This window comes from Gorilla gorilla, chromosome 4, assembly GCF_029281585.2.
Source record: "Gorilla gorilla gorilla isolate KB3781 chromosome 4, NHGRI_mGorGor1-v2.1_pri, whole genome shotgun sequence".
NCBI classification, from domain to species: domain Eukaryota; kingdom Metazoa; phylum Chordata; class Mammalia; order Primates; family Hominidae; genus Gorilla; species Gorilla gorilla.
The window spans coordinates 53,061,511-53,084,089 of record NC_073228.2 but is presented as its reverse complement, the minus strand read 5'-3'; the positions used below and the strand labels follow the sequence as shown (position 1 = coordinate 53,084,089).

The 22,579-nt window shown below is 45.9% G+C and overlaps 2 protein-coding genes across 6 annotated transcripts in view; both read right to left on the bottom strand.

The window, feature by feature from the left end:
* Positions 1 to 8,242, bottom strand: part of FBXL20 (F-box and leucine rich repeat protein 20) — a 140,956-nt gene extending 132,714 nt beyond the window's left edge. Inside the window, exon 1 of one of the 4 annotated variants that reach the window (XM_019026691.4) lies at positions 7,810 to 8,242. In XM_019026691.4, coding sequence (XP_018882236.1) covers positions 7,810 to 7,857 — 48 coding nt within the window. In that variant the 5' untranslated portion in view covers positions 7,858 to 8,242. Of the gene's footprint in view, positions 1 to 6,990; positions 7,414 to 7,809 lie in introns of those variants that run through there. The other 3 variants (XM_055388264.2, XM_055388263.2, XM_055388265.2) reach the window with 3 other exon arrangements.
* A 1,674-nt stretch (positions 8,243 to 9,916) lies between these two features.
* Positions 9,917 to 22,579, bottom strand: part of MED1 (mediator complex subunit 1) — a 47,374-nt gene continuing 34,711 nt past the window's right edge. The window contains exons 15-18 of one of the 2 annotated variants that reach the window (XR_010133808.1): positions 20,947 to 21,042; positions 20,730 to 20,835; positions 13,030 to 16,353; positions 9,917 to 10,940 (exon numbers count right to left, since the gene is read on the bottom strand). Coding sequence is in view for 1 of the 2 variants with exons in the window: in XM_055388262.2 (XP_055244237.2) it covers positions 13,107 to 16,353; positions 20,730 to 20,835; positions 20,947 to 21,042 (3,449 nt within the window). In the remaining variant the exon portion in view is untranslated. Of the gene's footprint in view, positions 16,354 to 20,729; positions 20,836 to 20,946; positions 21,043 to 22,579 lie in introns of both variants that reach the window. The other variant, XM_055388262.2, reaches the window with a different exon arrangement.

Sequence of the window (22,579 nt, the reverse complement as noted above, 5' to 3'; positions counted from 1 at the left end):
AAATTTGGTCACTTTAAGGGCTTTCTTTCTTCTCCCTCCCTCCTTTGGATTTTCCTGGTGTCACGGAATATTTTATTTTGAACATCTAAAAATACCCTTCCAAAAACCACAGTACTAGTTAGATTACTGAAACTTTTTTTTTTTTTTTTTTGAGACAGAGTCTCGCTCTGTCGCCCAGGCTGGAGTGCTGTGGCTCGGCTCACTGCAAGCTCCACCTCCCAGGTTCACACCATTCCCCTGCCTCAGCCTCCCGAGTAGCTGGGACTACAGGCACCTGCCACCACGCCAGGCTAATTTTTTTTTTTGTATTTTTAGTAGAGACGGGGTTTCACCGTGTTAGCCAGGATGGTCTCGATCTCCTGACCTCGTGGTCTGCCCACCTCAGCCTCCCAAAGTGCTGAGATTACAGAATTTTTCTTTTTTTTTTTTAAGACGGAGTCTCATTCTGTCTCCCAGGCTGAAGTGCGCTGGCACGATCTCAGCTCACTGCAACCTTCGCCTCCCGGTTTCAAGCGATTCTCCCACCTCAGCCTTCTGAGTAGCTGAAATTACACACGCTACTACACACATCTAATTTTTGTATTTTTAGTAGAGACAGGGTTTCACTATGTTGGCCAGGCTGGTCTTGAACTCCTGACTTCAAGTGATCTGCCCGTCTTGGCCTCCCAAAGTGCTGGGATTACAAGCCCGAGCCACTGTGCCTGGCCAGATACGGAAATTTTTAATTCAGTTTCTAGTATGTTACTAGTTGAGAAACAGTAATCTAAGGAGTAGGAATGAGATCCTTGGCCTGTAAGAAAGCACTTACAAATTTCCAAGAAAAATGAGATCAAGATTTGAAAACAGACAACTTTGGGAATGAAAAGAGATGGATTTTTTAAAAATTAGGATTAAAAAGCATCATCAACACTAACAGTTAAAACTGACAAATGACCTAAAACGTAAGAAGATTTTAAAAGTGTGACCACTTCTAGGCCGGGCGCGGTGGCTCACACCTGTAATCCCAGCACTTTGGGAGGCCGAGGTGGGCAGATCACCTGAGGTCAGAAGTTCTAGACAAGCCTGGCCAACATGGCAAAACCCCGTCTCTACTAAAAACACAAAATTAGCCAGGCATGGTGGCATGCCCCTGTAATCCCAGCTACTCGGGAGGATGAGGCAGGAGAATCGCTTGAACCTGGGAGGTGGAGACTTCAGTGAGCCAAGATCATGCCACTGCACTCCAGCCTGGGCAACAGAGTGAGACTCCGTCTCAAAAATAAATAAATAAAAGGTAAAAGGACCCATGATTATGCAATAAAGAAACATCAACAACACTATTCAAAAAGGACAGGTGGTCTGAATAGGTCCAAACAGCCCAGGCCTTTGATATGTATTTTCTATAAGTTAGATAATTGTTTTCAAACCAGTTGCTAGAGTGTTGAAAACAAAATTCCTTAGTTTTACCAGTACTCAATCCCATTGCAAGGGTTTTCAAAAGAAACAAATTACTGTCACCCACTAGAAAAATATATACCATTTTCACATGCACCAATTTGGAAATATGGTTATTTTCTATGCACAATGTTCTTTAAATTAGATGCTAAAAGTTTTAATGGATAAAAAGGTCTTTATTTCAGCCTTAACGGTGTATTCTGAGACTGAGCCTACAAACTTAAATATTATAGTGGCTGTTTCAGAAGAAATGGCCAGGGAAATATGATCCTCTGCTTTTATTCAAAAAGCACAGATGCATAGGATTCTAGAAAAAAGGTACCCTAGTGATTGATTCGAACTCCCTTGCTTTACAGAAGAGGGAAATCACCAAGCTAGAAAAGTAAAAAGAATGACCAGGCCGGGTGTCGTGGCTCATGTCTGTAATCCCAGCACTTCGGGAGGCTGAGATGGGTGTATCACCTAAGGTCAGTAGTTCAAGACCAGCCTGTCCAATATGGCAAAACCCCATCTCTACTAAAAATACAAAAATTAGCTGTGCATGGTGGCGGGTGCCTGTAATTCCAGCTAATCAGGAGGCTGAGGCAGGAGAATCGCTTGAACCCAGGAGGCGGAGGTTGCAGTGAGCCAAGATCACACCATTGCACTCTGACCTGGGCGACAAAAGCGAAACTCCGTCTCAAAAAAAAAAAGAAAAAAAGAAATGACCAAAGTTACAGTTAGTTGCTAGCAAAAAATTAAGATTAATATGCAGGTCTTGCCGGGCGTGGTGGCTCACGCCTGTAATCCCAGCACTTTGGGAGGCTGAGGTGGGCGGATCACGAGGTTAGGAGATTGAGACCATCCTGGCTAACACGGTGAAACCCCGTCTCTACTAAAAATACAAAAAAAATTAGCCAGGCATGGCAGCAGGCACCTGTAGTCCCAGCTACTCGGGAGGCTGCAGCAGGAGAATGGCGTGAACCTGGGAGGCGGAGTTTGCAGTGAGCTGAGATCACGCCACTGCACTCCAGCCTGGGCGACAGAGCAAGACTCCGGCTCAAAAAAAAAAAAAAATCCAGGTCTCTCCACTCACAATGTAGTATGCTCTTTTTGCCATGCTGCATTTTAAGATTTTTGTTATTCTGTTTTTTGTTTGTTTAAGACAGAGTCATACTCTGTCACACAGGCTGGAGTGCAGTGGCGTGATCTCGACTCACTGCAACCTCTGCTTCCCAGGTTCAAGCAATTCTCATGCCTCAGCCTCTGGAGTAGCTGGGACTACAGGTGCACGCCAGGTCCAGGTGATTTTTGTAGTAGAGACAGGGTTTCACCATGTTGGCCAGGCTGGTCTCGAACTCCCGAGCTCAGATGATCCACCCGCTTTGGCCTCCCAAAGTGCTGTGATTACAGGCGTGAGCCACCATGCCCAGCCAGATTTTTGTTACTCTGGATAAAATGAAGCAAGTAGGCAAACAAATATTACATGCTAGGGTTACAGGTTGCACGTAATATTACAGATTTATACGAAAGGCAGTGATGTATAATGAAAAACAATAATGAACATGGATTCAAAATACCGAAATTGGAGCATATCACTTTCTAACTTATGGGTTCTTATCTCCAGGCACTGTTTAAACTGTAAAATGGTATCTGAATGTCAGTTAATGTTACCACTATGATTGTTTTTTAATGTTAGGCTTTTTAATAAACCCATTAAGACAGAATTTTTCTCCAACAGTACTACATCCTCATGAAGAAGCTACTAAGAGCATGACAAAGTGGAGAGCCTTAACTGAAACAAATCTAAGCTTAGATTCAAGGGCTAGTCTAGATATTTAAACATTAATCTCACTAAGTGTTAAGATAATGTCAGTTATGGCACTTAAAATGAAGGCAGTCAGGTGTGGTAATCACACCTGTAATTCCAACACTTTGGGAGGCCGGCGAAAGGATTGCTCGAGCCCAGCAGTAGCAAATACAAAATAAAATATAATGCATGAACTTTGGAAAAGCTCTTTTCCACAAATTTTATAGACTTTTTGCTAGTCATGCTAAAAACAAAGCAGGATGACAGTGGAGTCAAAAAAAAAATGCAGATTGGAATCCTGGTTCCCCCACTTACTAGGTATGCAATTTGAACACCTTACTTAACCTCTCAGGCCTTCACTTTCCTCAAGCGTAAAACAGAATCGTAAAACTAGAGGTAACTAGCCAGGTGCAGTGGCTCATGCCTGTAATCCCAGCACTTTGGGAGGCCGGTGGGGGGGTGGGGGGGTGGGGTGGATCGCGAGGTCAGGAGTTCGAGACCAGCCTGGCCAACATGGTGAAACCCCGTCTCTACTAAAAATACAAAAATTAGCCAGGCATGGTGGCAGGCGCCTGTAATCCCAGCTACTCGGGAGGCTGAGGCAGTAGAATCGCTTAAACCTGGGAGGTGGTTGCAGTGAGCCGAGATCGCACCATTGCACTCCAGCCTGGGGACAAGGGCGAGATTTCATCTCAAAGAAAAAAAGCAACAAAACAACAACAATAACAAAAAACTAGAGGTAACTGAGGTAAAACATCTGGCTCAGTGTCTGCCATGCAGGAAGTATTCAATAACCATCATTAAATTTGAAAGACAATTACTAAAATTTGCTGCAAAGTTTACCATAAATAACATAATAAAAATATCTGAATGGTAAGTTTTAATTGATTAACACAATTCAGCACATACTATGTTGACCTACAAGGGTTATTACTGTATACATTTAATGCCAAGGTGACACAGCAAGAAAAACATGAATTTTCACATCTCTTGATCTCTTAAATAGAGACTCTTCATTCAGTAGTCATCTGCTTTGGCTACTCCACAGGATGCTACACATCTGGCTAACAGGTACTCACCCTCGTTGTTTTTTGTTTTTTTTTGGAGACGGAATCTCTCGCTCTGTCGCCCAGGCTGGAGCAAAATGGCACAATCTCGGCTCACTAAAATCTCCGCCTCCTGGGTTCAAGTGATTCTCCTGCCTCAGCCTCCTGAGTAGCTGGAATTACAGGTGCCCACTACCACGCCCGGCTAATTTTTGTATTTTTAGTAGAGACCGGGTTTCACCAGGTTGGTCAGGCTGGTCTTGAACTCCTGACCTCGTGATCCACCCACCTCGGCCTCCCAAAGTGCTGGGATTACAGGCATGAGCCACCTCGCCCGGCCCCTTGGTTTTAAATTAAAAAAATTTTTTTTATATAGCTCTAACCCAGAGTGGGAGATTTAAGGTGTGTGGCCTCCAGTTACAACATATAAAAGCACACCTACAAAAGGATTTCAATGAATCAACTATCTAAAAATCATAGAGCTTCAGTTATCTTCTCCAAGAAAAATAAACCTTACATAGCCACAATTTGAAATTAGCTATTATGTGATATAAAGATTTCATGCATCCACAAAAATTCTCAATGAGAGATCTGCTATCTGCTTACAGTTGTAAAATTATCAGTTCTTTAAGAAGCAGACTGTAATCTTGAGGATTTAAAATATCATTTGATGTAAATGTTTAGATCTGCTTTATTTATGTATCTTTTATTGATTGAAAGTAAATATTTAAAATATTTTCAACAAATAAGCAATAAATTTATTTACTACTTCCTAAGAAGCCAATTACTAATTGTCTCAGTCCTTGTAAATTAGGTCAATAAAGAGGTAAATGGTTTTAAGAAGTACTCAATGAACTTCATTAACACATATCATTTCTAGCCATTCTCATCTGTATTCTGACATGGAACACTTCACATCATATTAAGTCAATAGCTTTTAGTTTATAAACGAACACTTATTTAATCACGAAACCGTCCAAGGACTCCCCCCCTTATTCTTTTTTTTACCTTCTCAGATCATATTTAGAAAGATTTAGTTGCCAGCTACATCAGCTACAAGTTAAAAAGAAACCTCTTAATAAAGCAACAAATTTTCTTATTACTTTATTATAGTATGCCACCCCTACAGAGATTGTAAATTAAAATATAAGATAATTATAAAAATACAAATAGCAATGTAATTTTACACCACATACAAGAGAATACTTTCCAAAAATTATTCAATCTAAAATGAACAGCAAACTGATAAAGAGCTAATTCCACAGGCAAAAGACTGTCCCCGACTCAAATCTTCAGTATCTGGAACTGCCTTTCAAGATTCCTGTTAACTGCTGGACGTCTATTCAGCAATTTTAGTGACAGTCTGGGTTTTTATGGTACTACTGAATACGAAACCATCATAAATTAACTTTATTGGGGCTCTGTACATTAGGGCCATCCAATGTCCTATTAAACACCAAATAATACATTCCATAACATTTTCTTCTAGTGATCAAGTTAAATACTAAAACTCTAAGAAGGCTAATTCTTTGATTTTCTCCACTCCTCAAGTGCAACAGTAACACTGAAGCTCTGAACTTAAACTGCACCCAAAACACTTCCTATCTTGATCTTCGTGGATCAATTCAAATTATTTCCCAGTTCGCATAATAAGAAATCAAAGAACAGATTAAACTGACAACGCCTAAAAGTTTTCACACCCTGAACGAGTTTCTTAAACTTTTGTCTCGCTGTCTTACAATTTCATCTCTCAAATGGAGATGAAGAAAAACACCGAGTGAGATTGTCCACTGAGCTGTGAGTGATCCCAGGTCAGCCTGGTTCTCTGCCAGAAAAGACCAGGTGACATTTACTCTTCCTGTAGAAGTTTCTTTCTCTTGACCCTCAAGGAACCTTCCAGTATATTGTTATACTACTGTAATTCATCAGTAGTTACAATACTTCACTTCCCAAAAGAATCTCTTCCCTGCAAGATGACTACTCTCTAAAGACGCTTTCAAGACCGTCCACTCCTCAATTCCAGGACAGTAAACCTCCCTCGCTAGAGGAGAAAAAGTTCCTGAAAGACAGACCGGAATGGATTTGCTGAACTTTCGTCCCAATCTCAAAGCATGTAGACATCCAAGGGTTCCCAAGGAACAATGAGCTACAGAAGTACAGACTAAATGGGAAAGAAGAGGAAGTATCAGAACAATACCCAAACCAAACACAGCACCGAAAACCCGTGGTAGCCTCTATCATCCCAAACTACCGTCCCCACTTCCCTAGTTTCACCAAGGTCTCAAACTCGGAGAAATGGTACCCATCCCCTAATTTCCTCCCTCAACAGACAACAAACGCGTCATGAAGGTAGCAGCGAGAAAAGCAGCAGGCTCTGGTGGACCGGAGCCGTGATGGCTGGGTGGAAGGAGGCAAGCCTAGGGTTGTGTAAAGAATGGAAAGCTGAGCGATCCTGGGGGAGGGTGGAATTAGGGCGCCCGAGCTAATCCCCCGCGGGGGCCCACTGGTGGGAAGAGACGGGGGGCGAACCGGCGAGGGGACTGGGGGCACCGGGCTGCTCTGGGCTTCTGGGTCGCAAGAAAGGGGAGCGGAGTCTGGCAGCCCCGCCAGTGGGTGGGTGACGGCGCCCGCCAGGGAGGAGGCTCCGTGCGGAGCGGACGTTTTGGGATGAGAGCGCGCGACCCGCCCTCCTCACGCCGCCCGAGCCCCCCAAGCTCACACCTCAAACCTGCTCTTGGTCACTCCGTTCACGTCCCTCCTCATGGGGCCGGCGGGTGCGGCCCGGGCCGGGCGCTGCGGCGAGCGGAGTGCACAGACCGGGGGCCCAGGACAGGCCCGGGAGTTCCGGGACGGGGACTGGGCGCCGGAGGGGTGACGCCGGGACCGTGGGACGGGAACAAGAGACCTCTCGGCTCCGGCTAGGCCTCCACCACCTCCCGCGGCGCCGGCGGCCGCAACGACTGCTCGTCGCTAGCTCGCCTCTCTCCTCAGCCTCAACTTCAACCCAAAACAAAAACACTCCCCACCTGCCAGCAACGCCGCTGCTCATTGGACAGAGCCGCCCGGGCCTCGGAGCGCCCGGGAGGGGGAGGGGCGGGAGGGGGAGGAGCGCGGCGGCCGCGGCGGCGGCGCGAGACCACCCCTCCCCCACACGGGGCCGGCCCTGACGGCGCTCCCGGGAGCAGCCGGAGCGCGGCGGCGGCACGACCCCCTGCGCCTCCGAGGCAGACGAGCCCATCGGGAGAAGGCGAGGCAGGAAAGTGCCTGTGCGTGTGGAAAAGGGGGTCTGTGGGGCGGATGCGAGTGCGCGCGTGCTCGCGGACCGGCGAGGGAGAGTAGAGCAGGACCGCACTCTGCGCAGGGGCCCCTCTTCTGCCCCGTGTCCCCCTCTCCTCCCTCCGCGGGCAAACAGGCATGCACCTGCCTGCACAGAACCTCAGCCTCTGCCCGCGCCCGTCGCCCCTCGTCACTTGTTCCCCAGGAGCCTGTAAGGCACCCACATCCTTCCCGGCCACCCAGCTCACTTCCCCTGTCACTCACTGTCGCCTTGAACCCAAAGTGCAGCAGGCGGTCCCTGCTCGGAGCCATTTTCCTCCTCTTCTGGATGTGTCTAGATTGGGGCAGTGCGGCTGCCGCCGCCGCCTCCGCGGTTGCCGCCGCCGCCGCCTCCCCCGCCCCAATGTATTACATTACGGGGTGCTGCAGGGAGGCCTGGGGGGCCGGGGCCGGACGCTTGCCTCCCTGTGCATGGCTCGGGAGGGCGAGGGTGGTTGCGCTGAGCAACAGGCCAAGTGCCCGCCCTGGTCCGGGGATGGCTGCGGAGCTGCACCTGAGGCCGGGGGTCGGGGGTGCAGGGCTGGAGCCGGGCAACCCTTCCTTTGGCCGGGGTCGGGGCGCGCGTCCGTGGGGGTGGGGCGGGCGAGACCGAAGAGCCTTTGGTTTTCCTTGCTCGGCCGCCGCCGGCGCCCAATGGGCTGCAGCGCCTGCCTGTCCGCCAATCAGGGCGCTGTTTGGTGAGAGCTTCGGCCTGACGTCACTTTGGCGGGAGAAACAAGCGTGTGTGAGCGAGTAGGCGGGGGCGTTTTCCCGATGGAAACACTTCATCAGATTCCCGGGCTCCTTGTATAGAAGCTGATCTGTGTCATCATATTATTATTATGTTTTAACAACTCTGGCCTTCAAGGTCTCAGAATTTATGACCGAATTTCCACGAAGGAATAACACAGGATTTTGTAGTTTTGTTGCCCCTTCTGTGAGCAACAAACTACAAAATTATGTCCTAAGCGTGAACTATTAGAAACTGTATAATAAATTCCAGCACTCCTGGCAGGAGCAGCAGCACTGCTAATTGTATGCTTCCAAAGCAGTTATGAGTTGGTCTTCCTCACACCCCTTTTAATTAGTGGTTTTAGCGACTGACTTGTTATGCGTCTAAGAAATTAACAAGAGCAACAAGTGCTGCAGATCTTTAAGAACAGGTATATTTTAGCTGGAGGGCATATTACCCAACTCTTAAAGCACTGTACAAACTTTTTCTTTTTTTTTTTTTTTTTTTGAGACAGAGGTTCAACTCTGTCGCTTAGGCTGGAGTGCAGTGGCACGATCTCGGCTCACTGCAACCTCCGCCTCCCGGGTTCAAGCCTCCCAAGTAGCTGGGATTACAGGCGCGCCGCACCGCACCTGGCTAAGTAGAGACGAGGTTTCGCCATGTTGGCCAGGCTGGTCAGGAACACCTGACTACAAGTGATCCGCCCGCCTCGGCCTCCCAGAGTGCTGGGATCTTTTTTCTTTTGTAGAGACGGGGTCTCCCTATGTTGCCCAGACTAGTCTGCAATTCCTGGGCCCAAGTGATCCTCCAGCCTCCTCCCAAAGTGCTGAGATTACAGGCCTCATGTGAGCCACCACGACCAGCGCACCCCCCCCCCCCGGCTTTTTTTAATCCTAGAGGGGGCTTCCTAAAACCAGGGACCTACCTTCAGAAACTCATTCTCAGGCCCACAAACCCAGGTCTGTCTTCTCCTCCTGTCCCAGGTACTTTTAATGTTTTTGCTTGACTTCAGCCAGTGGAATAAAAAAGCCTTTTCATTCTCTCATCTAAGAGCTGTTTTCTCCCAGCAAAAACTGATGCATTTGGTGAGTAACAATGGCAAAGGGATGGCCGGGCGCGGTGGCTCACGCCTGTAATCTCAGCACTTTGGGAGGCCAAGGCGGGCGGATCATAAGGTCAGGAGATTGAGACCATCCTGGCCAACATGGTGAAACCCCGTCTCTGCTAAAAATACAAAAATTAGCTGGGCGTGGTGGTGGGCGCCTCTAATCCCAGCTACTCGGGAGGCTGAGGCAGAATTGCTTGAACCCGGGAGGCGGAGGTTGTAGTGAGCCAAGATTGTGCCACTGCACTCCAGCCTGGGCGACACAGCGAGACTCCATCTCGAAAAAAAAAAAAAAAAAGGCAAAGGATAGAAAAACTGGCCTACAGAGTAATAGAATGAAGACAAGTTTCACAGCTCCGTCAGTTACCAGTGGACCCATTTCAAGTAGTACTCAGGGAAGACATTTACTGTTGACTGACTCTTTAAAATTGACTGGAGTTTTGAACAAATGAAAAAAGTATTCAAAGGCTAAAATTTTATTACACACAGGCAAATTACTTTTTATCAAAGAAGTTTATTTGCATGTAAATAAACAGGTTATTTTGTAATGTTTCGGGAAAAAAATCCCACAACAGATTTCATCTACTTTCAAAAAAATGAAAAACCCCAAAGTATTTACAAAACGGCCATATGCACAGAAAACCAAATTTGAAAGATTTTTTTAAAAAAAGACCCTCCCCAGCTGCTCCTGATGTACATTTTTAAACTCAAAATTTAAAGCTCAGTTCTTATAGCTGAGCATGTTTCCCAATCTAGCTTCTGAGATGTTAAGTACTTCCTGCCCCTCCAAAACTAACTCAAGGATAGAAATGTAAGGGGGGCAGGGGAGGAGGGGAGAAGGAAAAAAAAATGAGATTGCCCAAGGATTGTGAATAATGTTTCGTATACTGACATCTTTAAGTGACTCAACTGTGGACACTGTATGACTCACTGGCTCCCTGAAAGGGCTTCTGAGAATTCATGATATTGCTGCACTTAATTTTCTGATCTAGGCCTGAAGAAAGAAAATCTTTCAAGAGTCACCAACCTCAAGCCTGGTTTTGGCAATTATATCCTGCATTGTTTGTCCCCACCACCCCACCCCCCACCCGCTAAAATACTTCTGTTTTAAGACACATTGATATTGAACCTGAAATCTTTATGTACATCAGAGCAGGTTATGACCAAGAACCCCTAATGTTAAGTCAAAAGACAGAAGAGGAATCAGGTCACACTGAGAATACATAAGACACCAGCAGCAGAAGATAGGTAGAAGTTGACTTCATGTCCTTGCCTTCTTTTGAAACAGAAGAATGAGTACACCTAGACAGGAGGGAGGTGTCCCAGGCTTGGTTTATTCTGCCTCTTCTCCTCCACCCTGTGGAGAAATGCAGTGCTCCCTGGTTCTCAGGCAGGGTGAAGCAGTTTAGCCCCGGCTCCCTGTTAAGCAAGTTCAGATGCTGGGTCAGTGTGGGGGTGAGCCCATCGACAATTCAGGGGCTTATCCTTCATCCAGATCCTAACTCGGGATTCTTTGATCTGGGATGAAGACAGAAAGAGAGAAAAGCTTCCCAGTTTACTCATTTTGGTATTTGTTGGCCCTGCTTGGGGGAGCTGAGCCCCTGATACTATTCAGTACATTCCCCCTAAGATTCTCCCCACTCAGAACAAATTTTAAAAACCACGTAAATTTTTTTTTTTTTTTCTGCAGAAACCAACGGGATAGGATTCAAAACTAGGTGACAAACTCATGAGAAATCCAACCTGGCTGAATGTCTGAGAGGCTGCTACTGTATCAACATCACAAGATAAAGCACTCTGGTATCACCTGCCCATATCCTCCTTAGTGTCACCCAAGACATTTGACTCTGATGTGGTTAACTGATAACTTTTCTTGCTCCACTTTACAATGTTTTGTTTCCTACATCTTATTACCTTGGGACACAAAAGTGGCAGAGTTGTTGAGAGCTGATGACCATAAAAAGGAGAACACTAGAGGAAATGAGACAGGAAAGAAAGCCAAAGCTGATTTTCCAACTCTATGCTGACTCCAACCTGCAGAAAAAGCTGAATATAGAAATCTTCTTCCATATATGATGAAGTCACTCCACTTACGACATAACACACAAAGGAATCACCTGGCTTTTTTTTTTTTAACCCAGAAGAGTTGTGCTGGGGACCATGCCCCATCCCGCTGATACAGATCCTGAATGGAATAATCAGGAATGGCACAGTGCAGGTGTCAATATCAAAGTAAGGCCGCAGAATTTTTGAGAGGACCCTCCAAATACTGAGAACTTCTGTTGCACTCAAAACAGTCTCCTGGATTTCTATATTTTTATGTGAAGGGCTCTTATTGATGTCCCCCAGAATCCAGACTCAGACCTATTTCTCCAAAAAGGTCCAATTGGGTTGCTACATAGTAGCAAGGGTTTATCTTCATGCTCACCTAGCATTCCAGGCCCCCATTACTTCAAAAGTGAGCTTGAAATTGTTTTAAGTGAACTATGGCTGCGGATTTTTTTACTGTTTTATCTCAGGGAGCATACAGTGCAGTGATTAAAGTTTGGACTCCTTCTCCTTGTGATGAAGAGAAACAGTGAGTTCAGCTCTTAGGAATGGCATCAGTTCTCCTGCAAACAAAATGCTGGGATGCAGACTTTTGGCACATTGTGGAAGTAGGAGAACTATTAATTCTGTAATGGTTTTCATGCCACCGGGTCAGGAAGGCTGTCCTACACTAAACCTTACTGCATCTGAAAACATGTTTACATCCCAACAAGCCACCTTAGCTTTTTTTTTTTTTTAAAGGAAAATGAGATTACAAGTCAATACCTCCACAGAGAGGTAACTCCTAATATTCCTATGATCTCTGAACCCTATCTAAACCCTCCTAAAATAAAAATATCATTTTGGTTTTTCTATTATATTTAACTCTAAAGGCGGGCTCTGACTAATTTGCTTGGGCTTGATGCTACAGTATTAGCACAAGCTATAAGCTCCCTACCACCATATAAGCCTTGCTCTTCGGCCCTCCATCATTTTGAACCCTAAACCTCATAGATTTAGAACGAAACACTGTATAAAAACAAACAGATAAAGGGTTAAAATATTACAAATAAATAGCTAAAATAATCTTCCCTCCCCCAGTCACTCCTAAGAAACAGACACCAAACATTACTTAAGTGTCCAAAATGACCAAAGTCCTTCATTTGCCCATGACTCAAACGGACAACTACCTCAAACAAAGTTGAACAACCTTCATGCAAATGCATCAAGGAATGTATTGCTTTTTCATTTTCTGCCCAGCCCTTCATATACATGCACTAAGATGAGTTTAAAACATGGCCTAAAAATGGAAAAAGGGAGAAGAAAATATATATGAATATTTCCCACAAAACTGTTTCCCTCCCTTCCCTCTCCCTACACCCCTCCCACCCCCCTCCCTTTCTTAAGCAAGTATTTTAACTTTCTTTCTGGCACAGGAACAAAGAAGACATCTTGGTAACCAGAATCAAACCCTGTGGTTTCTTTAATAGGGTCTGGATATGCCTTTCTAATTCACCCAGCTTGATGTCAAAGCCATGCCATTTAGGATTCTTAACCAAATCAGACCTGTCTGACTCACCCCTTATGGTGGTTTGTCTATAAACTTATCAATAGTTTTTTTTCCTCTGGCCCTGTTTCTTTTAGGAAATAAGGTTCCTAATTCCCAATCAGGGCCACATCCATAAGATCATCATCTTCCTCCCCAATCATAAAGTCTGGGCTGAGCCTTGAGGGTCTGTCTGCAGATAAGATTGTGTTACTTGTCATAGACAAGGACTGGTCTGAAGAGATGGGTGATTTGGACCAACTCTCTGGCTTGATGCTATGAGATTTTTTCTTGTCTCGGTCTTTGTCCCGGTCTCGGTCCCTATCTTTGTCTTTTACTTTCTTCTTTTCCTTTTTGTGCTTCTTATGTTTCTCTGTGCTGTATTCTGGAAGTGGTCGGATACCATCATCTGAGCTGGGACTATTCTGATAAGATTTCTCTGCTATGGAGGAGCCTGACTCACTTTCACTGTCCAGATTCTGGGGGGTATATGCTGGTGACTTACTATGGCTGGGAGAGCCACGCTCATGCTTTGGAGTGGAACCACTGATGAGTGGAGAGCCATAGTTTTTAGAAGAAGCCATTTGAGGCCTAAGCCCTTCTCCACTACTTTCCCCAGGTTTCTGCAAAGTCACTTTGGCTTTAATGCTAGGGGAGCCTCCATCATGCTTACTGATGATAATTTTTGCCACACCTGTGCTCCCCACATTTTTTGACTCTGAGGTCTTCTTAGAAGAATCCACTGAACTCCCGGAGGTGGAAACCTTTGATTTGTCTTTATCACTTTTCTCACGCTTGCCCTGAAACTCTCCTCCTGACATGTTATGTTTGGAGGACATAGGATGGCTGGAAGAATTTGTGCTCACCCCCATCTGGCCGTCCAGTGGGTCTTCACCCCCAGGGCCACTGGTGACAACCCCATGCTTCAGTTTATCTATGACAGCTGTCAAGGACGGCTTCTTGTTTCTGCTGGGAGATTTTCCTTTAGAACTCCCATGCTGGTTCTGAGAGGATGACATGGAAGAGCCACTTGAGGAAAAGGAGGAGGAAGATGCCGTACAGGAATTAGATGATGGGGGAGTTTTCTGGGACAACGAGCCTGAGGATCCTAACCCTGAAGATGACTTCATGCCAGAGCTTGAACTAGTTCCAGACATATGAGAACCACCAGAACCTGAACTGATAGGGGACTTGGCTTTAGAGGATGGAGGAGTTCCAGGAACAGGCTTCATTGGAGAGGCAAGCTTGTCAGAGCCTCCAGGTGGCCTTGAATGAGAAGGGGATATGTTTGGTTTACTTAAAGAAGGATTCATAAGTGATGATGGCTTTCCTTGAGGTTTCATCTTGGTGCTGCTAGAGCCACTGCTCAGTCCATGCTTGGTTACGGGAGAGGAGCCTGGCTTCCCCCCAGACTGGGATGAATTTTTGGACTGGCTAGATCCAGAAGACCCCTGACTAGAATACATACTGCTACTTAACTTGGAACTTGATGAACCTTCCGATTTACTGCTTTTCATCTTCCCTGAGGTGGAAGCAGATGAGGAAGAGGAGGAAGAATGGCTATGGTGGCTTTTGCTGCCTGAGGAAGACACAGAACCACTGCTGGTATACTGACTGTGAGAGGAAGGCTTGCCCACCATCACTGTTCCCTTAGGAATCTGAATAGTGATTTTGGGAATGGGTGGTGTGGCAACACCTGGGGGAGTCTGAGATCTTCCTGAACTGCCTGGAGATTTAGATCCACCTGTACTGGTAGGTGGGGTAAAAGGTCTGTTAGAAGAACTATGAGATGGAGACTTTCCCTCAGTGTCTGCCTTCTTCCGCTTTGGAGGCTTATCTTTGCTTTTCCCATCATTAGAAGGGGTCCGACTGCGCTTCCCTGGTTTGCTGTCTAATCCGGGCCCCGAGAGAGTACTATTACTGGTGCCATTGCCTTCCTTTACCCTCTTTTGAGTCTTTTCTTTCCCTAAGTCACCAGTGGTCAGTAAAGGACCCTGACTACCACTGTGATGCTCCATAAGATCTGCAGGAGCTAAAGCTTTGCCGGCTACTGAAATAATACTGAAATCAACTGTGTCGGCTTGGTTATTGCCCTTAAACTTGGTCTCCCCATTATCGCCTCCAAGCATTGGCACCCCCAAAGTATTTAGTGCCTGAGATGCAAATCCTTTGAAATCATCATTATCCCCACTTTGGCTGCTTTCATCAAAATATTCTTCTCCAAAACCACTTTGGCTCTGGCTGTTCAATAAATCAGGATTGAAATCTACTCCATCATGAAAAAAATGATTGGTAGGAGAGTCACTACTGGGGCTTCCAGCAGCATCTGCAATAAGATCAGCTGGATCAGTGTATGGATTTTCATTATTGTTAGTTTGAAAGACATCAGAGTCAAAGAGGGTACTCTGAGAATGCCCAGAGCTTGAAGAATCTCGAAGAGGGGTGCCAATGGCTGGGCAATCATCACTAGTGCTGGGAAGTTTAGAAGCTTCTTCTGCAATGTCTGAAAGGATGTCAGTTACATCTGGGCCAATGCTGTCTGAACTGGATAGTCGGACCATCCTTTGAATACTGGGTTGGGGGTGAGGTACTGGTTGTGGGTAAGTTGTTGGGGGAGTGCTACACTGGCTTGGAGCTGGAGTGATGTGTGGCGTATCCAGCGTGTCAGCTGTCATGTTGACATCAAAGATAGGGTTCTGTGAGTCAACATCCATTGAAAATAGCTCCCTCTGAAAGTCATCTTCAGTCTGGTGCTTTGGTTTCTCAGGTGGTAATCTTGATGACTTCTTTTTCTTGGTCTTGTTGCTCCCCGAGCATATTTCCATGCGGGGTGAGCCGGAAGAGGAGTTCTGCCTTTCTAAAGGGCTGCTTCCATAAAGGGTTGAGAAATCCTGGGCAGGATTATCTTTAAGAAGGTTCATGAGCATCGGGTGGTTCTTGGTGTTGCCGGCCATCGAAGAGACAGGTGGCGGCGTGTGATGAGGAGGGGTCGGACTCGAGCCAATGGTAGACCCCCCGTTCCCTGTGATTTGCAACAAACTGGTAAGAATTGGGTTCTGAGACACCTTGCTGAAGTCCTCCCCATGGCCCACCGACTCATGCCGATCTTTGATGCTCATGCTCATATTAAACAAGGTGGTAATGGGACCCCCCGGAAAGGTGTTGGTTGGTGTAGTGGTACCACTCATTGGGTTGTTGCCTGTGGTCATGCCATACCCTGGGCTGCTAGCCGGGGGCAGGTTCTTTTTCACCATGTCTTCAACTGTCTCTGCAATGAGGGACAGTGCTGGGGTGTCGGCTTGAATGGTTTCAGCTTTCCTCCGAATAGCCCTCATCGTCACAGGGATGGACATACATCTGCAAAATAAAGAAGAAAACAAAGTTAACATTGCAATAGCTGCTGAATGAGACCTGAGATTTAGATATAACATCAGAGTTTTGCAGTAAGCAGTTTTCAGGTAGGGCAAATAATCTGTAAGACAAAAATAGTTCTATCAAATACCAGAGCTTTGGGTAAATACATTCTAAAAATCTAACCCAACATAAAATTGTCAACCTCTTATGAATCACAAAACAAAAGCAAACTATAAACAAGAGTCCAAATAATTGAATTTCAAACTTAACTAAAAGAAAATTGGTAATAATGGGACTCAGTAAGAAAATGCCTCCTTAGGGGCCGGGCACAGTGGCTCACGCCTGTAATCCCAGCACTTTGGGAGGCCGAGGCAGATGGAACATGAGGTCAGGAGATCGACACCATCCTGGCCAACATGGTGAAACCCCATCTCTACTAAAAATACAAAAATTAGCTAGGCGTGGTGGCGCGTGCCTGTAATCCCAGCTACTCGGGAGGTTGAGGCAGGAGAACTGCTTGAACAAGGGAGGCGGAGGTTGCATTGCACTGAGATCACACCACTGCACTCCAGCTTGGCAACAGAGCGAGACTCCGTCTCAAAAAAAAAAATGCCTCCTTAGGTCGGGCGCGGTGGCTCACTCCTGCAATCCCAGCACTTTGGAAGGCCGAGGAGGGTGGATCACTTCGGGTCAGGAGTTTGAGACCAGCCTGGCCAGCGGGGTGAAACCCTGTCTCTACTAAAAATACAAAAAATTAGCCAGCCGTGGCGGTGCACAGCTGTACTCCCAGCTACTCAGGAAGGGTAGACAGGAGAATCACTTGAACCCAGGAGGCAGAGATCGCAGTGAGCCAAGATCGTCCCATTGCACGCCAGCCTTGGTGACAGGGCAAGACTTCATTTCAAAGGAAAAAAGAAAATGTCGTCCTCGGTGGGGGGGCTTCATATGGTAATTACAGGGATACATAATTTATTTTAATTAAGGAACCATTAGAAAAATCTCCGCCGGTCGGGGTGGCTCACGCCTGTAATCCCAGCACTTTGGGAGGCCGAGGCGGGCGGATCACAGGGTCATGAGTTTTGAGACCAGCCTGGCCAACATAGTGAAACCCCATCTCTACTAAAAAAAAAAAAAAAATACAAAAAATTAGCTGGGCATGGTGGCAGGTGCCTGTAATCCCAACTACTTGGGAGGCTGAGGCAGAATTGCTTGAACCCGGGAAGCAGAGGTTGCAGTGAGCTGAGATCGCGCCATGGCACTCCAGCCCAGGTGACAGTACGAGACTCCATCTCAAAAAAAAAAAAAAAAAGAAAAGAAAAGAAAAATCTCTTGACCCAACAAGTACTAAACCTTAATGACTTAGATCATCCCAAACCTACACTATTATAAAAAGTGCTATTTCTGTTATAAATCTTATTTATTTTAAAGCAAAGCACTTTTTATTTTCCAGATAAATTTATATTCATAAACCTCAGTTTGCAAACGTTTTGCTCTAGAACATATGTCAGCAAATTTTTTTTTCTTTCTTTTTTTTTTTTTGAAACGGAGTTTTGCTCTTGTTGCCCAGGCTGGAGTGCAATGGTGCGATCTCGGCTCACTGCAACCTCCACCTCCCAGGTTCAAGTGATTCTCCTGCCTCAGCCTCTCGAGTAGCTGGGATTACAGCCATGCGCCATCACGCCCAGCTAATTCTGTATTTTTAGTAGAGACAGGGTTTCTCCATGTCAGTCAGGCTGGTCTCGAACTCCTGACCTCAGGCGATCCACCCACCTCCCAAAGTGCTGGGATTATAGGCGTGAGCCACCACACCCAGCCAGCAAATTTTTCTTTCTTTTTTTTTTTTTTTTAATTGGAGACAGAGTCTCGCTCTGTTATCCAGGCTGGAGTGCAGTGGCATGATCTTGGCTTACTGCAACTTCCGCCTCCCAGGTTCAAGCAATTCTCTGCCTCAGCCTCCCAAGTAGCTGGGATTACAGAAGCCCGCCACCACGCCCAGCTAATTTTTGTATTTTTAGTAGAGATGGGGTTTCACCATCTTGGCCAGGCTGGTCTTGAACTCCTGACCTCGTGATTTACCCCCCTCAGCCTCCCACAGTGCTAGGATTACAGGGGTGACCCCCGCACCCGGCCGCAAATTTTTCTTATAAGGCCATATAGTAATATGTTAGGCTTTGTAGGTCATGTTTCCTGTTCACCTACTCTGCAATATTACCTAGAAATCTGCCACAGACATGTAAATGAACAGCAGTGTTCCAATAAAATTTATTTACAAAAATAGGCTGCCAGACCCAGCTGTAGAAAAATCTCAAAAAATTACATATTAATAGTTCTGGGATGCATACTGGCTTAACTATCACGTAACAATTAAGTTGGCTTTTTGTTTGTTTTGAGAATGCATCTTGCTCTGTCTACCAGGCTGGAGTGGAGTGGCACAATCTCGGCTCACTGCAGCCTCTGCCTCCCAGGTTCAAGCAATTCTCCCACCTCAGCCTCCTGAGTAGCTGGGATTATAGGCACCTGCCACCACACCTGGCTAATTTTTATATTTTTATTTATTTAGTTAGTTAGTTTGTTTGTTTTGAGACAGAATCTCACTCCATCACCCAGGCTAAAGAACAGTGGCGTGATCTCGGCTCACCACAACCTCCGTTTGTTTGTTTGTTTAGAGACAGTCTCACTCCATCACCCAGGCTAAAGAACAGTGGCGCAATCTTGGCTCACCGCAACCTCCGATTCCCAGGTTCAAGTGATTCTCCTGCCTCAGCCTCTCAAGTAGCTAGAATGACAGACGGATACCACCATGCCCGGTTAATTTTTGTATTTTTATAGAGATGACATCTCAACATGTTGGCCAGGCTGGTCTCGAACTCCTGACCTCAAGTAATCTGCCCGCCTTGGCCTCCCAAAGTGCTGGATTACAGGCATGCACTGCCACGCCCAGCCTAACATTTAAGTTGTGAAATCTGCTCAGGCAGACACAGTGGCTCACGCCTGCAGTACCAGCTACTCAGGAGGTCTAGGTGGAAGGATAACCTGAACCTCGGAGGTCAACACTTCAATGAGCCATCATCACGCCACTGCACTCCAGCCTGGGTAACAGAGTGAGACTCTTATCTCAAAATAAAAAAATAAAAGAATAAAAAGATAAAAATGTCACATCTATGAAGAATTGGCACACAGGATAGGTAAGAAAAATATCCGTATTTTATTATGGCTTTCTCCTGCCTTAAAGTACCATAATTCCAGGCCTGAAGCTACCTACTTTACTTCCCATTACTCTTATAGTAATATCATTAAAAAAAAAAAAAAAAAACAAAGCTGGCTGTGTGCAGTGGCTCACGCCTGTAATCCCAGAACTTTGGGAGGCCAAGGCAGGCAGATCACCTGAGGTCAGGAGTTCGAGACCAGCCTGGCCAACATGGTAAAACCCCGTCTCTACTAAAAATACAAAAATGAGTCAGGTGTGGTAGCACATGCCTGTAATCCTAGCTACTCGGGAGGGTGAGGCAGGAGAATCACTTGAACCCGGGAGGCAGAGGTTGCAGTGAGCCAAGGTTGTACCACTGTACAATCTGGGCGTCAGAGCAAGACTCCATCTCAAAAAAAAAAACAAAGCTTAGATTACTTTGAATCCGAAAGCAGAGAAGGGTGAAATCAAAGCAATAACTAAATTGCTCCTTTATTTGAAATTCATGCTAATTCTGAAAACAACATTTTTTTTTTTTTTTTTGAGACAGAGTCTCACTCTGTTGCCCAGGCTGGAGTACAGTGGCATGATCTCGGCTCACTGCAAGCTCCACCTCCCGGGATCATGCCATTCTCCTGCCTCAGCCTCCCCAGTAGCTGGGACTACAGGCGCCCGCCGCCATGCCGGGCTAATTTTTTGTATTTTTAGTAGAGACGGGGTTTCACTGTGTTAGCCAGGATGGTCTCAATCTCCTCACCTCGTGATCCACCCGCCTTCACCTCCCAAAGTGCTGGGATTACAGGCGTGAGCCACCATGCCTGGCCTTTTTTTTTTTTAAAAAAACAAAAACAAAAACACGGAGTCTTGCTCTGTCGTCAGGCTGGAGTGCAATGGCGCAATCTTGGCTCACTGCAACCTCCACCTCCCAGGTTCAAGTTATTCTTCTGCATCAGCCTCCCGAGTAGCTGTGTTACTACACGTGCCCGCCATCGTGCCTGACTAATTTTTGTATTTTTAGTAGAGATGGGGTTTCACCATGTTAGCCAGAATGGTCTCGATCTTCTGACCTCGTGATCCACCCGCCTCGGCCTCCCAAAGTGTGGGGATTACAGGCGTGAGCCACCGCACCCTACTCAACAACATTCTTTATACATCTCTAAATGGGACTCAGATGAAAAAGGGCCAAGGCTACCTTTGAACAACTTTGGCAATGAAGTCATCTGTGCAGATCAGCGCATCCGACACCCCTTTGTAGAGTTTACAGCTCACATGTGTTGAGTCCTGCACATCCATTACCACTGAAAGACAAAATACATAGGAAATTGTTTTAGATTTAGCTTCCGACTTTCCAAAAAAGACATAGGGACCAAACCGCTCCATGAGAGGTGTTAGCCACCCACACAACTCACCACACACCAGGGAGTCATTCACAGGGTGCTGAAAAGATACGCTGAAACGAGACTCTGAGAGAGGACACACTTCAAATTGGAGGAGCCCAGGAGAATCTAAAAGGCAAAGAGAAAGATCATAAAACAACCAAATATAAGACTTCACACAGGCCGGGCACGGTGGCTCACGCCTGTAATCCCAGCAGTTTGGGAGGCCAAGGCAGGTGGATTACCTGAGGTCAGGAGTTCAAGACCAGCCTGGCCAACATGGCGAAACCCCAACTCCACTAAAAAGAAAAAAAAAGAGGCCGGATGCAGTGGCTCAGGCCTGTAATCCCAGAACTTTGAGAGGCTGAGGTGGGCTCATCACCTGAGGTCAGGAGTTCGAGACAAGCCTGACCAACATGGACAAACCCCATCTCTACTAAAAATACAAAATACAAAATTAGCCGGGCGTGGTGGCACACGCCTGTAATCCCAGCTACTCAGGAGGCTGAGGCAGGAGAATCACTTGAACCTAGGAGGCGGAGGTTGCAGTGAGCTGAGATCGTGCCACTGCACTCCAGCCTGGGCAAGAGTAAGACTCCATCTCAAAAAAAAAAAAAAAAAAAAATTAGCCGGGTGTGGTGGCGCACGCCTGTAATCTTAGCTACTCAGAAGGCTGAGACAGGAGAATCGTTTCAACCTGGGAGGCAAGGGTTGCAGTGAACCGAGATCATGTCACTGAACCCCAGCCTGGGAAACAGAGCAACGCTCTGTCTCAAAAAAAAAAAAAAAAGACTTCACACAAATAACATTCCTTAAATGTACAGACTGAAATTCTCTCTCCCTCCTTGGAAACTAAATCGCACACTTTTTTCACATACAAAACCTACTATGTCATCCACAGATGACAGAAGGAATCAGATTCCAAGGAACCTGCCAGTTTGTTATAAATTTCTCCAGAACAAAAGTAGCTAGACTTTCAATTTTCCAAGATGAAGAAACTTAATCCCTAAAATGTAAAAGTGAATTCTGAAAATAAAAGTGGCCGAGTGTCTCATTCTACTTGATAAGCAGATATCCAGAACCACTGCCATAAACTCTGCTTTCTATCAAGTGTTTGCAGCTGTTAGATGTGCAGCCCATAGTTTGGCAAGCAGAGATATAGAGGCTATAATCTAAAATAATGTATTTATTCCACGTATATCTAGCCATCATCATATGTTCTTATGCCAGATGTGCTAGCAGCCTAGACACAAGGATCATATACTTTCTTTGTAAAAAGCATGCCTCTCTGTAGGATTAGCTCCATAACTGCCTTATGAAAACTCATTTTTAAATGCCCTAAAGCTATCTGGAGACTTCTTAAGGCATTTTAACACATGAAACAGAAGTGCCACAACTTTGAACATATATGCTCTATGTTATTACTCCAACTACTAAAAATTTCTCATTTCTAAAGCAATTTTTATTTCCATGAGAAGAATCTCCTGGCCCAGCACAGTGGCTCACGCCTGTAATCCCAACACTTTGGGACGCTGAGGTGGGAGGATCGCCTGAGGCCAGGAGCTCAAGACTATCCTACACAACATGGCAAGACCCCATCTCTACAAAAAAAATGTTGCTGTATAAATATGTACACTGAAATAAAAAGTATAATATAAATTTCTTT